We start from the raw sequence: 15,555 nt of genomic DNA on the forward strand, positions 1-15,555 counted from the left end.
GACCTCAACGAAATAATCCTCAGGGAGTAACTTTCATCTTGCTGGCTCATTTTTTTTTGGTCCGGAATGCAATCTGTCATGATTTTGCAGATACTGATTATTTCCATTTGCATGTGTGCTTAGCTTTGTAGAAAGTGTTTGTACATTATCGGTTCTTCATTGTGCACCTTTCAGCTGTGTCTGTGAGTAGAATGTGGGAGAGGGAGAAATGATACATTGCCAAATGAAAATGCATACGGTTCCATAAAATCTCTCTTAGCGCAGCCTTTCCCCAGTGTGGCACTGTCCAGATGTTGTGTAGTACAGCAATGCCCATCATCCCTGACCATTGTCTCTGCTTGCTGGGGCTGAAGTCAGTTGTAGTCCACAACATGTGGAGGGCACCAGGCTGTGGGAGGCTGGCTTAGAGCTTTTATCAAGCATCTGGTGCATTTAAGCCATGATTGATTAATAGCCCTAAGGAGCTTCAGTCCTTCGTGTTGGAAGGGGCGCCACTAAATCCTTGACAGGTTTGATTCAGAAGCAGCTCTGGCTCGTTGCTCCAGATGTTATCAGTCTTTGCGGTCAGCAGTTTTTCCAGAGGAGTGGGCTTAAAATTAGGACATGTTTTTAAACCCGTTACTAATGAAGTAAACCCCACTTATGCTAAGTAGCATGTGCTGTGTTTAGGGTTAGTGGTCCAAGTTTGACGCACCCTTAAATTATTCTAAAGCCCCAATCCAGTGGGAATTTCTCCTGTGCAGTCTCCATTGAAACGCTGGGGACAAATGTGGTCTTGCATGGCTCCCCCTTCATTTCAGTGGGTTGTGTAAGAGAACTGCTTTCTAAATTGTTGCATCTTGAAGAAAAAAAAATCACCCAGGGAAATGTTGAGTGGATGAAGCTGGGTGTGTCAGATGGGTGAACTACCCCTTTTGGATGAGGGGTGCTAGCTGGTGCTGGGTGTTTTGTTTTTTTGGAGGGGGGTGGGTTCAGAATTTTTTTGTGCTTTAAAACATCATTCATTCTTTAAATGGAAATGTCATCAATGAAAAGGCTTTAAAAAAAAACTTACACTGGGTGAATAAGTTCTCTAATTGAGCATATATCACCAGCACCAGCCCAGCTATTGCTCAGCAATATTTTTTGCATTCTCCACTATAAAGTATTGCACAGTTGTACAGGGAAGCAGATTTTGGATAAATGCTAGGAGAAATTTCCTAGTGGTGTAGACAGGGGAAGAGACTAGATATCTTCAAATTCTGTGATTAAAACCATACTGTAACAAGGCACTCTGATCAACCTGATCAGAGTCAGCTTTTTTCTGGTTCCCACTAGGTAATGTTAAAATACGCAGAGGCAAGTTAGTCCCAAGTTTGCAGATTTCCATGCTTTCTATACTGTGAGTTGTGTGAGCTGTCATGTCTTAATCAGTGTGAGCTTTAATATCTTTTTAGCTTATTATTACAAAATAAATATCAATGGCCTTTACAAAAACTGCACAGAAATTTCTTTTAAAATTCTTTTACACACACCATCCAATAGATAAAAAGAAAAATGTGCAAGTACCAGATTGTACCTTAGTTAGGGCATTCATTTTTATACACCACTTCTAGATTGGAGGTGCTTTAGAGTTCCTTAAATTTATTTTTCTTGCCAATACATTACTATTAAGCACTTTCTAAAAAAGATTAACCAAATTACTTTTTGTGTTATTATCGCAATTCTTTAGGTTATTTAAAATATGGTATGATTTGTGGTGCAAGTCTGTCATTCATACTACTTCTGGCCTTTAAAAACAATAATATCACATTATACCAAATGTATGGAAATCCAGAAACTTATTCATAGCTGCTTCTAGCACTTCTACTATGGACATACTTAATTCAAGCTCACATATAATACCATTAGCGTAAGATTCTACAAAATACTTTCTTTACTACTACCAATGATGTGGAGCATAGGTGAAATACATAATTCATTGTTCTGTGGAAAAATCAATTTCGCATCTCCTTTCCTAGACAAGCTGTACATGGCAGTTTTGTATAAGTGAATTTTATTGGTGGTGTGTGTTCTAGGAAACTGCTGATCAGCTCTGGCCCAGTTTGCCTTGCAAATACTTTTTGAATTAATTGAAATGGTGGTTGTAACCTTTAAAACAAAACATTAATATTAATATTTAAAAGAGGATTAGACAAATTCACTGAAGACATGTCCATCTGTGGTTCCTAGCCGTGATGGCAGTGCTCTACCTCCATGTTAGAAGCAGTAATAACCCAATATCTCAAAATTAACCTGGCTAATCATAATGCTTACTGAGTGCTTTTGCATCTATCAATCTTATGACACCTGATAGCTAATGCATTCTCCCCACATCTCTGAAAGGAAGAGTACAACTTAATTATCCTATTTGGACCACAATTTATTGCACAGGCCAGTGCAAAAGGCAAAGCTTTCTTCTTGCTGTATAACGATGTGCAAAGATGTGGCTTAGGAACAATTAAGGATCTTAATGGTCAATTTTATGAAGAAGGTAATTGACAAGATCCCGAAAGTACTTTATAAGAATTATGTTCTAGAGGCAGTGGACTGGAAGACAAAGCAAGATAATAAATTGCAAGTTCAGACTTTTTTTGTTTGCAAAATGTTCGTTAAAAACACCAGAAGAAAAGCAAGATGACAGGAGTGGAATGATAAGTGCAAATAACAGATTAGAAAATAGTACATCCTGTCTTCCTTCAAGATAGTAGGCATATAATTTGCTTGTTCATTACATTTTTTAACCCACTTCTTTCCAAGGAGCTAAAAACGAACGCATGCTTAAACTCTCCCTTGTTTCATTCTTGCAGTAACTTTCTGAGGTAGCTTAGGCTAAGAGATGGTGACTGGCACAAGGGTCATCATAGTTAAACAAAGCATAAACTATGGAACTCGATCCCACAGGAGACAGTGATGGCCACCAACAAGGCAGTGATGACCTCCTCCTCCGTGTTGTTGTTGTTGTTGTTATATTGTTTAGTCGTGTCCGACTCTTCGTGACCCCATGGACCAGAGCACGCCAGGCACTTCTGTCCTCCACTGTCTCCCCAGTTTGGTCAAACTCATGCTGGTAGCTTCGAAAACACTGTCCAACCATCTCATCCTCTGTCGTCCCCTTCTCCTTGTGCCCTCCATCTTTCCCAACATCAGAGTCTTTTCCAGGGAGTCTTCTCTTCTCATGAGGTGGCCAAGGTATTGGAGCCTCAGCTTCACGATCTGTCCTTCCAGTGAGCACTCAGGGCTGATTTCCTTCAGAATGGAGAGGTTTGATCTTCTTGCAGTCCGTGGGTCTCTCAAGAGTCTCCTCCAGCACCATTATTATTATTATTATTATTATTATTATTATTATTATTATTTTGCAATTTATTACCTGCCTTTCACCCTAAGGTCCCAAGGTGTGTTACAGATTAATATTAATATTTAAAAGAGGATTAGACAATTCATGGAGGATAATGCTATCAATGGGTCCTAGGCATGCTTATGCTCTGCCTCCATGGTCAAAGGCAGTAATGCTTCTGAACTATCAGTTGCTGGAAATGGCAAAAGAGTCCACTGTGAGAACAGGAAGCTGAACTAGGTGGGCCATTGGTGTGATCCAGTAGGCTCTCCTGAGCTTTGGAATTGAGTGGAGATTTGAACCTAGGTCTCCCTGAGCCTAGTCTGACACTATCACCATTGCACCACCCTAGGGTTTCACACTCAGGCACTGACCAGCCTCCAAACTGCTTGGTTTCATCAGTGTTACCACATCATTTGTCTTCAGTTCATAGCCTTTCTCTTCTTCCTGATTTTCAAAGCGACAAGGAAGGATTTGGAAATACTGGATGTCTCAAGACAATTGTGACTTGAAAGGGCTTGAACAGCAGTACAGACTTCTTTAAAGAGCAATGCAGTTGCCTTTGGAAAAACCTGTCACTAGATTTTGCATAGCTACCAGTTTCTTATGCCATTAACATGTATCGATTTCCTTGTCTGGAATAAAATAAGATTGCTGTCCATCCAGTTGCTAGTTGCACGATTGATGTCTTGTCTAGTCTTGCCTTCAGTTCCCACAGGTTTTGATGCTGGACTATCGCTACATGCTTCCCATTGTGCTGAACACCCCTTCTATCAGTAACTCATTCATAGCTATCCGTGGTTCTGTAACTCCTGGCCTACCTTTGCTGGACAGAGGTTGAAAGCAAACTGGATCTCTGCCCACCAAGGCTATCTCCCACAGGCTCTACCTCCTTTTGGAGAACTTGGCTTCTTAAAAGGGCAGCCCTCTGATCTGAAGGCTCTCCTCCTCTGCACCATAGGATCAATCCTGTGCTGCTGTACCTAAAGGGAGGTACTGTGAAAGCCATTGGGTCCCTCAAGCTCAGGAGAAGACACCAGTGTAGTCTTCTGATCTCCAGCAGAAACTGGTCCAGCTCCTTATCTGGTGTCTATGCAATCTTTGACTCTGTGTCTAGATTGCTGCTGGGCTCAGAATTCATGCCACCAAGCTTGGCAAACTATCTATGACTAAGACTACAGGTATTCTATAACCTTAGATACTGAGAGGTGACTTCTGTGCAGTTTTTACTCAGTTTTTACTCCAAAAATAATCACTTACAATTACAGTGGTACCTTGGTTTAAGAACAGCTTAGTTTATGAACAACTAGGATTAAAAACTCTGCAAACCTGCAAGTAGGTGTTTTGGTTTGTGAACTTTGCCTTGAAATAAGAACATGTTTTGCTTCCTGTTGAGTGTGTTCCATTTGTAAATTGAGTTCCCCACTGCTATGGGAAAGCACGCATTGGTTTAAGAATGCTTTGGTTTAAGAACGGATTTCTGGAATGGATTCAGTTAGTAAACCAAGGTACCACTGTATAGTCTTTGCTCTGATAAGTGATTATTAGAATCTGTGTGACATTATATCCTAAATATAAATATAATTAAATTGCCCTAGATTGTAGAATCGTGTTTCATATCATGAAAACTAGCTTTCTGAATAAAAATGACACTGAGTCTAGTGGCATGAAGCCTTCTAAGCCTGGACTGGGGGGCAAGTTCAAGTTCAATCTACGAAAATGCACAATGAACTCCTGTCTAGCATAGAGATTCACTGCAGAATAGACAGCACCAGCTGATTCTGCTTATATAGAGGCTGTCTGTGCCAGGTACTTGCCAGAGGGTGTTATAATAGGCTGCATACAGGGAATTTAATAGTGTATTCTGCATAGCCCTGGTGAGAGAAAGTGTGTGTGTGTGGAGGTGGGGTGGGGGCCTATACTGATGTTAGTAAAGAGTGCTAATGTGCTTTGAAGGGACTACAGAGTGCCTATCAAATGTTTCCACTAGTAATATATAAATCCTTATCAAAATGACTTTTTAGGAAGGTTGTATTGCATTTAACCTAAAGGAAGAGCCATCTTGGTATACTAGACTTCCCTGTGCCCCAGCCTGTTAAAACCTGATTGTAAGCATTGTGTATTCTAATAAGGTTTTGCATTGGGTATAATCCTTGTGTATGTTCTCCTTCCCTTTTCACTCTTCCCCTTTTAAACATGGAGCAATTGTGTGTTTCCCCAGAGCCTATTATAACTAGTTGCCCCTACTTCTGCATTATTATTCTTTTTAAACAAATCTGCCCTGGCATGTTGAACTTGAGATTTCATGCAATGTATTAATATGGGGAAAGTTGGAGCTGGTTTCACACCTTCTGCGAGAGCAGATCTCGGGCTTGAACATGAAGTGGATGTCTTTACAAACCTTCATTCTGAAACCCCAATCTCTTAAGCCTGCATTTCAACATATATTGTGCATTTTCTCTTCCCCCTGCTTGTTGAAGACTTGCATTAGAGAAGGAGCCGTTCACACCTCATGGAAAACTAACTTGTAAAAATACGTGCCATATTTCGCTGCGCTCTCTCCGTCACCAAGTCAACATCACATTGTTGTGTCATTCAGCTTTCCCGGGCTCCATAGAAACAGGTACTGGGGTCCAGCTAGATTTGTCTTTGGCAGGCAGAAAGTCCTGAATGGGTATGCCAATTTCCTTTCTGATGTCTTGCTCTTCAAGGGACATGTTGCATCTTACTTTGCCAAACCTTTATTAGGCATTGCAAGTATAGGTAAAGGTAAAGGGATCCCTGACCATGAGGTCCAGTCGTGACTGACTCTGGGGTTGCGGCGCTCATCTCGCTTTATTCGCCGAGGGAGCCAGCGTACAGCTTCCGGGTCATGTGGCCAGCATGACTAAGCCGCTTCTGGCGAACCAGAGCAGCGCACAGAAACACCGTTTACCTTCCCGCCAGAGCGGTACCTATTTATCCACTTGCACTTTGACGTGCTTTTGAACTGCTAGGTTGGCAGGAGCAGGGACCCCGTCACAGGGATTCGAACCGCCGACCTTCTGATTGGCAAGTCCTAGGTTCTGTGGTTTAACCTACAGTGCCACCCGTGTCCCTAATTGCAAGTATAGACCATATATAAAAATTTTAAATGTATACAAATAAATAGCCATGTAAAATATATAATGATGAGGATTTTCATTGGGATTTCTTCCCACTCAATAGTGCCATTCACCACTTTAAGAGATACTATTGACAAAAACTCAGCCACCTTTACAGTTACTTCGGGGTTAATGTCAGACAGATAAAATCTGATATTTTCATTGTGCCATGATGGTAGATGACCCAAAAAATGGGATAGCACGCGTCTGTGTAGCTGGTTGTACAATAGACAGTAGAAAATGATAGGTTCTACAGTGTCCGGCACATTCAAAGAACATTTGCAATGTCTGTCATTTCTGAGGATGTTTAAATATCTGCCCTTGACAAAAGCTGAGGGGAAAACGTTCAGTCAGGCTAACATAAAGGTCCTGCGTTGGACTGGAATTATTAATTTTGAGATATAAGTGACTCTGTTATCTGTTGTATTTAAACCATAGAATTTGGGGGAGCAAAATTTATTTACAGCTGACTTGATGTTTTGCTTTTCAATGTCCCTTAACCTGCTTTGAATATTGCAATAAATATATTGCTCAGTTGCATTATACAAGGGTTCCAAGTCAATACCAATAGATCCAATTTTGCTATGTAAGAGTTGGAACCATCTGGATTTATAAGAGGCCTTAAGTCAGTCAGAGAGCAGACTCAAAGGTTGGCAACGATAAAGGCAACACAACCAGTTTTTATAGTGCTAGCCCACACCCAATATTCCATCTTGTGTATACCTAGTTCTGTACACATCGTCTCATACTTGATTGAACTTGGGAACCCCAGGATACGTCTCAAGAAACTTGAGTGTATCTTATCTCAATCACAATTATATTCTTACATCCATATTGGGATCCCAAAAAGTAGCTGGGACGACACTTTAGCTTGAAAAATCTGAATAGCAGCTGGTATAAATTGGTTACCTTTCTGAAAATAAAAGCAAATTACTGCTGAGGAGATACACTTTGCCTGTGTTATAGCACACGTGCAATGGTTTGACCAACCTGAGTTGCTCTCGAATAAAATTCCGAGATTTCTGTGCATCTTTACTTGCTGGATTTCTTGCCCTCTTATTTTCTATTTCCCCAATTTCCCGGAATTAGAGAAGACCAGAATTTTTGCCTTCTCATAATTTATTGAAAGTTTATTGGCTTCACAATAGGAAACCAGGGAGAGTAAAAGATGTTTCAGACCAATCCTCATCAGGGATAATAAGGCTGCCTCATCCGCATACCGTAAAAGTGGGACCAGACATGTTGCACCATGGTGTGCGGCAGCTTTTCTGGTCCCCTTGAAAACAGGTGTAGGGTCACGCTTAGGGTCAAGGTTTGTCCTTCAATTGCACACAAATCTGCCTTAAATATGCATGCCAGTTTTAACTCTGATGTCTCTGTGTTCAAGGGGGCTATCAAAGTGGATGTGGAAGGTTGAGCTGAAACTCTGTTTACTGCTGATTGGCATTTCCTCTTTTCGCTACTTCTTACATTTAAAATTGCTCCAATTCCCGAGGAAGTCAGTGGAGCATAAACATGCAACTGTCTTTCAGTTACACTTATTTCATTGGGCACCACTGACTTCTGCTGGATTGTACCCCTCTTCCTGCAGTGAATGGACTGGCAAGAAAATAGCTAGCTGTACTTCTCCTCCCTGTGCTCCATCATGTTGCTTCATCATAGCCTCGTATATCTTCTGAAATATGACAAAAGAATACATGTTGCTGCCCACCTCATTCTCACTAGGGTTGAACATTGGTCCTGCGTGCAGCCCAAATTCAAGGTGAATGGAGGTGATTCTTGTGATGTTTTCACATGCTTGAATCAACTTGCCGGAAGAAATATCAACAACCTCAGATGTGCAGATGGCACAACCTTGATGGCAGAAAGTGAGGAGGAATTAAAGAACCTTTTAATGAGGGTGAAAGAAGAGAGTGCAAAATATGGTCTGAAGCTCAACATCAAAAAAGAAGATCATGGCCACTGGTCCCATCACCTCCTGGCAAATATAAGGGGAAGAAATGGAGGCAGTGAGAGATTTTACTTTCTTGGGCTCCATGATCAGTGCAGATGGTGACAGCAGCAACGGAATTAAAAGAAGCCTGCTTCTTGGGAGAAAAGCAATGACAAACCTAGACAGCATCTTAAAAAGCAGAGACATCACCTTGCCAACAAATGTCCGTGTAGTAAAAGCTATGGTTTTCCCAGTAGTGATGTATGGAAGTGAGAGCTGGACTATAAAGAAGGCTGATTGTTGAAGAATTGATGCTTTTGAATTATGGTGCTGGAGGAGGCTCTTGAGAGTCCCATGGACTGCAAGAAGATCAAACTGATCCATTCTGAAGGAAATCAGCCCTGAGTGCTCACCGGAAGGACAGATTGTGAAGCTGAGGCTCCAATACTTTGGCCACCTCATGAGAAGAGAAGACTCCCTGGAAAAGACCCTGATGTTGGGAAAGATTGAGGGCACAAGGAGAAGGGGACAACAGAGGATGAGATGGTTGGACAGTGTTCTTGAAGCTACTAACATGAGTTTGACCAAACTGCGGAGACAGTGGAAGACAGGAGTGCCTGGCGTGCTCTGGTCCATGGGGTCACAAAGAGTTAGACACGACTAAACGACTAAACAACAACAAAGTTTCTTGAGTCAGATAAGGGACATCCTAAAGCTCATCCCTTCACGTCCTTCTCTCCACGGTGGAGGGGAGAAAGAATTTTTGTGGTGGCAGTCTCTGCAGCTGGGGACAGGTGTCATCAGGTCAAGGTGCTGTTAGCTTTCTCCCATTGATCCTGGCCTGCCAGTACATACTTAATTGTCACACTGGAAAGAACAGTTGCGTGGATTATTTCTACATGTGGGAGAATCTCCCACTGGCCCTTCCTAGTGGTGCAGCAGTTATACTGCTAGCACAGTTTTACATCTGGTATGGTTTGAAATTGGATGGGGGACTCACCATGTGTTAAGATTCCTGTATTGCAGGGCGTTGAACTAGATGGCCCTTGGGGTCTCTTCCAATTCTACGATTTTAGTTGCTTAATAGTAATCAGAATGAGAAGGAAAAAACCCATCTGGTGCAGCGTTTCTCAGACTGTGGGTTAATAGCCCTTGGTTCCCTTTCAGATGGGCTTCAGCATTTCAATCCATCCCTCACCCATGGAATGATAGAATTGAAGAGTTGAAAGGGACTACAAGGGCAATGTTAAAAACTGAGATATGAAAGCTAGGAGCTAAATAGCACCTTAAACCTAGGTTATGGGTTCAACAACAGAATGTCTAAGCACGCTTTTTATAACAAGTATACAGAGCTGAAAATGAATGACCTGCAGCTAAAATATTATGTTCATTTTTCACATGGTCTAGTCCTTCACCTGCCCACCTCCCTAATATTCTTAAAAGGGTCTCTTCTCCAGTCTTCAGAGAGTAGCTGGAAGTGGGGAGGCAGAAAGGTCCTCCTGTCCTTCCACTTTGCAGTTTTAATTTGAAAACTTATACGCAGTACTGTGCCCAGAGCTCAGAAACTGCTCGCGCTAATGAAATTACTGGTCACAAAATGCACCTAGAACAGTGGGAGTTTTGAACACTGCCCAAGAGTCATCTACTCCAACCCCTTGCAATGCAGGAATTTTTTGCCCAATGTGGGGTTCGAACCCACAACCCTGAGATCTGGAATCTCATGATCTACTGACTGGGCTATGCCAGCCTCAAATGCCATGGTGTCTTCTGTCTACATGGATGTGGAAGCAAGGATGTTGCATGCTAAGTTGAAGAGGAAGAAAGGGAAAAGAGAGAAGGAAAAGAAAGGAAATGGTCAGAGTGTACAGCCAAGTGTGAGGGAATGGAAAGAGAAAGAGAAAGATGGCGTCAAAAGGGGCATGATGAGCTGAGGGAGAGGATAAAGAAGCAATTTCCAAAGGCGGATGTCAGTGTTTGCCAACTGATTATGCCAAACTCTGTCTCCATCTGTTGCCATTCTTTGACTGCCCTTGCACAGTCATTTTATGACCAGTGGTCCTCAGTAATTTTCAGCCCTCTTCAAGTGGACCTTGTGGAGTTTGAGAACCCCTGATATCTAGGATATTGAGGGCAATTGGAAGCAGCTTTTTGTTTTAATGTTGAAATACATATTTTGTTCAAAGATTAGAATACAAAAGTATTTTTCTTGCATAGTCTCATGTCTTGAATAGGAAAAAAACTCTACCCCTGCATTTCTTATAGATTCATACAACTGAGTTACTGATTTGCTTTCTTTGGTGAAATGTTTTGATGCTGTGTATAAGGAACTTTTGAATGCAAAATATTGCTATTCTATGTTCCATATGAAACACACCTGTACATATGTATGTATGTATGTATGTAAACAAGCTTTCTCCTTTAAAGTAACATTTATACGATTTTTAGGCTTCTACTTTCTTAGATTGTGTCTTCTTTGCACGTTATCCCAAACACAATATGCACATCCAAGTCAAGATGGGTGAACATTAATACAACTGAAACTGATTTGTTTCCATTTCAGAGATGAACGGAACCAGTCAATTATTGTAAGTGGAGAATCTGGAGCTGGAAAAACAGTTTCTGCTAAATATGCTATGAGATATTTTGCCACTGTAAGCGGGTCTGCAAGTGAAGCTAATGTCGAAGAGAGAGTATTGGCTTCCAATCCTATAATGGAGGTAAGACCAGGAACATGGTTACTTTAAGTCTAATGGAGGGTTCTTTTGCTAGCTGATTTGCCTTTGCTAAAGTGAAACCCAGGGTTTGCAGGGAAATGCTGGTTGTCAAGGTAGTTTTATTACAACCCACCCCAACCCTGAAATATGGCAGGTCGAACTGTTGGCCTTTAGCTGGAAGAAAAGGAAATGATAAAAATATTTCAGGCAATATGGTCCCAATTTCTAGAGTGCTTTGTTTCACCGAATAGTATTTCTTAAAAGGTGAACTTCACCTTTGGGTGCTCCCCTTTTTCTTGTTCATTTGCATCCTTCTAAAAAGTGGAGAGGAGCAGGTAACACAGTGAGTGACTAATTCTTTCTCATCCGAACTTCAGAGAATGAATGTCTGCTCATATAGCTATGATTTACCAGAATTTGCATGTGCTGTGAAATAAGGAGTGGGTTTGAAGCTTACGCATCGCCCCAACTCCCACTCCATATTTTATTTGTTTTATTTTAAGTTGGGATCTCCCTGTCCCTGACACTCAAACCTTACTTCTTAGTGTATGACCCTTAGTCCTAATCTCATAATGCATACAAATCTTGCAGGGTGAATATCCTCTGAATAGCCCTAGAGCTGGACAAAGGCATTTTAGGGAGGTACCTAAACAACGCCTTTCAGCAATATACAGTGGTACCTTGGGTTACATACGCTTCAGGTTACAGACTCCGCTAACCCAGAAATAGTACCTTGGGTTAAGAACTTTGCTTCAGGATGAAAAGTGAAATCGTGCTCCAGCGGCACAGCGGCAGCAGGAGGCCCCATTAGCTAAAGTGGTGCTTCAGGCTAAGAACAGTTTCAGGTTAAGAATGGACCTCCGGAACGAATTAAGTACTTAACCCGAGGTACCACTGTAATTATATTTTGGAGTTACACAAGCCTCTGAAAAAGAACCCTATTTAATAGACTGTTCCACTGTACTGTATTAAACTTTTATTTGTAGTTCTTAATTGCTTTTCTATTTTAAAAATACCAAAAGTGACATATAACATTAAAATCATGTCCTAAAGCATGTTATAGAGATGGTATAGATAGAAAAACAATAAATAATAAAAGCATTCAGTAATTGACAACAAGCATCGTGATCATGCTAGTTAAGGTGGAATTCATTCCATATGGTCTTGTATGGAATTTAATTTAGAGGAATGTCATAATTATAAACAAATTTCATGGGAATTGTTGACGTTGAATGAAGCTCCCTTTCTCCCTTGGTAATTTTTAAAAATATACCTTTTCCTTGTTTTAAGCATTTCTTGAAACAAACAAAAGCGGAGATGACACTGTCTGCCCTAATGCAACTTTGGCACAGTTTTTTTAAGTATTCAGAGATAAGGTAATTTTGCCTGGTTTGCTGTGTTGTGTGACATTTCCAAACAATATTACTGAACACTTATCGGTACCAAATGCACTAACAAACGGGCATATATTTTCATTCTTGTAGCGCGATACAGCATTTTTATGGGGATAGTTCTAGGAAACTTGCAAAATGCTGTTTGTAGACCTGTAGAGCTGTTGCTAAATTTTGTCTCCAACATACAAGAAACCACTGAAAACTATTTTGAAGGTAATTTCTGTAGGATTTGCAGTGTACAATCCCAATTCTCATCTCCTTTACTCTCACTTCAACCCTGTGAAATGCTGATTATGTTGCAAAAGGCACACACAGAGCTTTGAGCCTGAGAATCGCATCCCTTTTTACTAGGCCAGAGATTGGGGAACTTGTGGCCCTCCTGTTGTTGTTGGCCTTCAACTCTCACCATCTCTGGCCATTGATGGGGCTGACGGGACTTGTAATACTACGACATCTGGAGGGTTACAGGTACAAAGGAACGGAATGAGTAATCCAGTGCATTAGGAACATAGGAAACTTATACTGCATCAGATCACTGGTTTATTTGTCTCAGTACTGTCTAGACCAGAGCTTTCCAAACTGTGTGTCACAACATGTTAGTGTGTCGGCTGCAGCGTGTAGGTGTCACGTGAATGTTTCCCGTGCTCCTCCTGGGGTTGGAAAGGGGTTAGTTTAACCTCTGGTTTGCTAGTAAAACTTACTGTGTTGTGAAATGATGCATGTCTAAAAGGTGCGTCATCAACATGAAGTGTTTGGAAAGCTCTGGTCTAGACTGATTTGCAGAAGCTCTCCAGGATTTCAGACAGAGGTCTCTCCAGGTCCTATCCAGAGATAGGAGGCGGAAGGCTGAACTTAGGAGCTTCTGTGTGCAAAGGAAATGCATTTCCACTAAGCTATGGTCCTTACAGAGATGTCCCCACTACTTCAAAAGTCTTATATTTAACCAATTTGTGTCATATTATGCTTCTTGTGGTCTGCTGCCCCCTGCAACTCCGATGTGACAGGTGCAGGAATAAGGCAAGTGGCTTAGAAAGTAGTATTAGTTTGTGGATTTGTGCCATAGAGTGCCACTAACATGCAGGTAGTTGCAACAGAAATACATGTAGGAAACTCATCTTAAGAAATGGGACCTCTTCCATACTGCTGTCTATATGTTTTTTAATGAATTGCTTTCATATTTACTGCTACTTTATCTTCCCACATAAAGAGGTCTGCTTGTGTCTGTAAATGGCATGTGTGCATTTATTAATGTATTTTTGAGGAGAGGAGACATTATTCACGAAATTAGAGCTGCAAACTGAACAACTATTATTATTATTATTAATAATAATAATAATAATAATAATAATAATAATATCCTGCCTATCCAGCTAGGCTGCCCCAGCCACTCTGGACGGCTTCCAACATGTATTAAAACATTGCACATTAAAAGGCCTTCCTTTACAGGGCTGCCTTCAGATGTCTTCTAAAGTTTATATAGTTACTCATCTCCTTGACATCTGATGGAAGGGTGTTCCACAGGGTGGAATAATTAGATTAAATTTTCTTAATCGTATGAGTTTACTCAGTTAATGGAATGATGTACTGATTAAATGTATATATTGGTAAAAACAATCGTTCTAGAGTAAGAAGCATTTCTTTTCAAATAATGCATGCATGTGTCAAAGCAGACTTATCTTGGAAGTATGTTTCTGAGAAAAAAGGGTGGAACCTGCAGTTTTCATAAGTACTTGGTGTGTTTTTTTAACTGCTTGATGAATCCGGCACACATTTTTAGTCCATTAAATTAAAATAAGTTTTAGCTAATTAAGTCATGTAGCCAATGATTATATTAAACATCACAGCCAGAGTGAAATTCCATATTTAATAGTCAATAGGCTTCATTTGTGGTTCAGGTAATTTCTTGTAATGTAATTCAGCCACCTCCTCTAATGTTGCAGGTAGGTTCTTAACCGGGAAAGCTGAATATTGACTGCCTCCTCTCCCCCTTTTCCTTTCCTTTCCCCCTTCACTCTGGTTTTATTATTGTTTGGTTTTTTGTTGTTATTGCTGTGTTTTTGTTGTATTGATATAAACAAACAACTCCCCCCCAAAAAAACTACAAAATCTTAAATTTTAAAAACTGTGCAAAATAAGGAAAACTGTGCAATCCTTTGCATGTCCACTCAAAAGTAAGCCTCATTGAGTTCAGTGGGACTTACCCCCAGGTAAGTGTGTATAAGGTTGCAGCCTCAAATTGTTAATCCCTCTTTGTTTTCCCTCTCACAGTCTATTGGGAATGCCAAAACCACACGGAATGACAACAGTAGCCGCTTCGGAAAGTACATCGAAATAGGTTTCGATAAAAGGTTTCGAATCATTGGTGCCAACATGAGAACTTACCTCTTAGAAAAATCACGAGTGGTATTTCAGGTAAAATGAATGCAAACTTGTTTTTGCTTGTCCGTGTAGGAGTTCCATTGTGAGTCGATACATGATGGCATGCTTACATAACCTAGCATCCATGGAGGGCAAGGAATGGTTGCTTTGGAAATATTGAACAGTAATGTGTCATGTCCAGCTACTTAATGCAGAATCACTGCACATCCATCTAGCATACTTAGGAGAAACAATGAGTTCTTAGCAATGTGATGTTATTGAGAAAAAGAGAGAGATAACAAGGACTTTACTCCTTGAAAGCTGAACTATTTTGCCAGACCAGGAACTGTGTTTCAGTTCATGCAGCTAGGGGAAATGAGCAGAAACAAGAAAATTTTCCCTCCACTTCAGCTATATTACAAGGGGTAGAGGGAGTGTTCAGGCAGTGTGTACGTCCTGAAAGACTAAGGAAGAGATGGATAACCTGTGACGCTAGATGTTGGTGGACTCCCATTTTGCTGGGGCTGATGAAGGTTGAAGTGCAACAAAATATGGAGGGCTGCAGGTCCGCCATCCCTGGACTAGGGGAAGGAGGAGGAGGATTCCGTACAGAAATACTGAGGGGGACATCCCCTCCCTCCCCTTCATCATCTCCAGT

At 41.0% G+C, this 15,555-nt stretch overlaps 1 protein-coding gene across 8 annotated transcripts in view; it reads left to right on the top strand.

Moving 5' to 3' along the window:
• MYO5A (myosin VA) overlaps nucleotides 1-15,555 on the top strand; it is a 114,113-nt gene that overhangs the window by 35,144 nt on the left and 63,414 nt on the right. For all 8 annotated transcript variants that reach the window (XM_083712387.1, XM_083712390.1, XM_083712392.1 and 5 more), the window contains exons 5-6: nucleotides 10,992-11,148; nucleotides 14,808-14,951. In XM_083712387.1, coding sequence (XP_083568513.1) covers nucleotides 10,992-11,148; nucleotides 14,808-14,951 — 301 coding nt within the window. The remainder of the gene's footprint in view (nucleotides 1-10,991; nucleotides 11,149-14,807; nucleotides 14,952-15,555) is intronic.

The sequence above is a fragment of the Podarcis gaigeae genome (genome assembly GCF_964106915.1).
Source record: "Podarcis gaigeae genome assembly, chromosome: 14".
Classification (NCBI taxonomy): Eukaryota; Metazoa; Chordata; class Lepidosauria; order Squamata; family Lacertidae; genus Podarcis; species Podarcis gaigeae.